Below are 1,418 nucleotides of genomic sequence, written 5' to 3'. Positions count from 1 at the left end.
CTTTCCACCAGATGTCACGCATCCCGAGTTAAAAACAACCTTTCAACTCCCAATTTTAGGCGTCAAGAAAAATCCCCAAAGCCCTACTTATACCCAGCTTGGCGTATTGACCAAAGGAACCATCATTGAAGTTAACGTTTCAGAACTAGGACTCGTTACATCTGGTGGAAAGGTGGTATGGGGCAAATATGCCCAAATTACAAACCATCCCGAAAACGACGGCTGTGTCAATGCGGTTCTGCTGGTATAATTTTAAAATAAATAATTAAATTCTAAAAAACGAGGCTAGCAGGGCTCGAACCTGCAATCTCTGGATTCGTAGTCCAACGCCTTTCCAATTTGGCCATAGCCCCTGGGTCAATGGCTTGATTTTAAATTTATTACCGTTACATTACTTTATTGCTATCTAATATTTTTTATCATCAATATGGAGGAATTCCTACCCTCTACTAGAAACACCACTGAGCAGACGTCACCTGCTCTTTCTTCCTCCCAATTGGACTTATTTAAATCTCAAATTCTAGGGTTTAAAATCCTCTCTTCGCCAGTAAATTCGCAATCCTCGTCTCTTCTTCCTCCGGTTCTTATTGATCGATTTAGTCTTGGCGCGTCTGGAGAATTCTACTTGAATGAATGGCAACATGGAAAACGTCCCGAGCTATCCAGCGCTGCATCATTTTTGATCAACGAATCACCACATCAAGCCATAAAACTATTGCTATCTGGGCTTCGTAGTGATTCCAGCTCCTGTTCTCAGTATGCTGGACAAGTTACCTTTCCTAACATTGCTCCACCAGCATCTCTTAATTTAAAATTTGCCAATAGTGTTTATGAAGCGCTGCAAGAAGAAAAGAGAAGATCTAGAATCGAATATCTTTCAAATCTGACATTGGGAGCCGATTCGAACTCCCCAACTTCCCTTATTTCTCAAGATTCAAGGTTAGCTGCGACCATTGAATTAAAGGCCCTTCAACTTCGCCCGTTTCAAAGAAAAATGCAGCAACTGCTACTTAGCAGATTGAAAGATGACATTCTGCTTGCAGTTGCCCCGGAGCGGCAGCCTCTCTATTATCAACAGCCTATTAAAAAAAGTGATTATGGGCATCCTCGTGATGACGGTTCAAAGATAAGCATCTTTTCAAGGTTTCTTTTATCATCGCTCGAATGCGTCAGAGCTTTGCTTTCAAAGTCTTCAACAAAAGCTTCGAAGCTTTCCAAGTCGACTTTGGCCCTGCATGCGCAGGCAGAAAAAGAAGAAGTTAAAAGGGCCGAGAAAATTGCCAAAGAGCGATTGCAGGCACTAAAGGCAGACGATGAAGCGGCCTATTTGCGTCTTTTGGATGCCCAAAAGGATACGCGTTTGACACATCTTTTAAGGCAAACAGATTTGTTCATATCTTCGCTTGCGGATAGACTTC

The 1,418-nt window shown here is 42.2% G+C and overlaps 1 protein-coding gene across 1 annotated transcript; it reads left to right on the top strand.

The window, feature by feature from the left end:
- Window positions 1–427: 427 nt before the first annotated feature.
- Window positions 428–1,418, top strand: DI09_329p10 (chromatin structure-remodeling complex subunit Snf21-like protein; the record flags this gene model as incomplete). Its single annotated transcript, XM_013382523.1, has 1 exon — window positions 428–1,418. A coding segment is annotated over one exon (991 nt), but the record flags the coding sequence as incomplete, so codon positions are not given.

Source organism: Mitosporidium daphniae, assembly GCF_000760515.2.
Source record: "Mitosporidium daphniae strain UGP3 chromosome Unknown contig-329, whole genome shotgun sequence".
In the NCBI taxonomy this organism is placed as follows: domain Eukaryota; kingdom Fungi; phylum Microsporidia; genus Mitosporidium; species Mitosporidium daphniae.
This window is presented reverse-complemented; position numbering and strand designations above follow the sequence as displayed.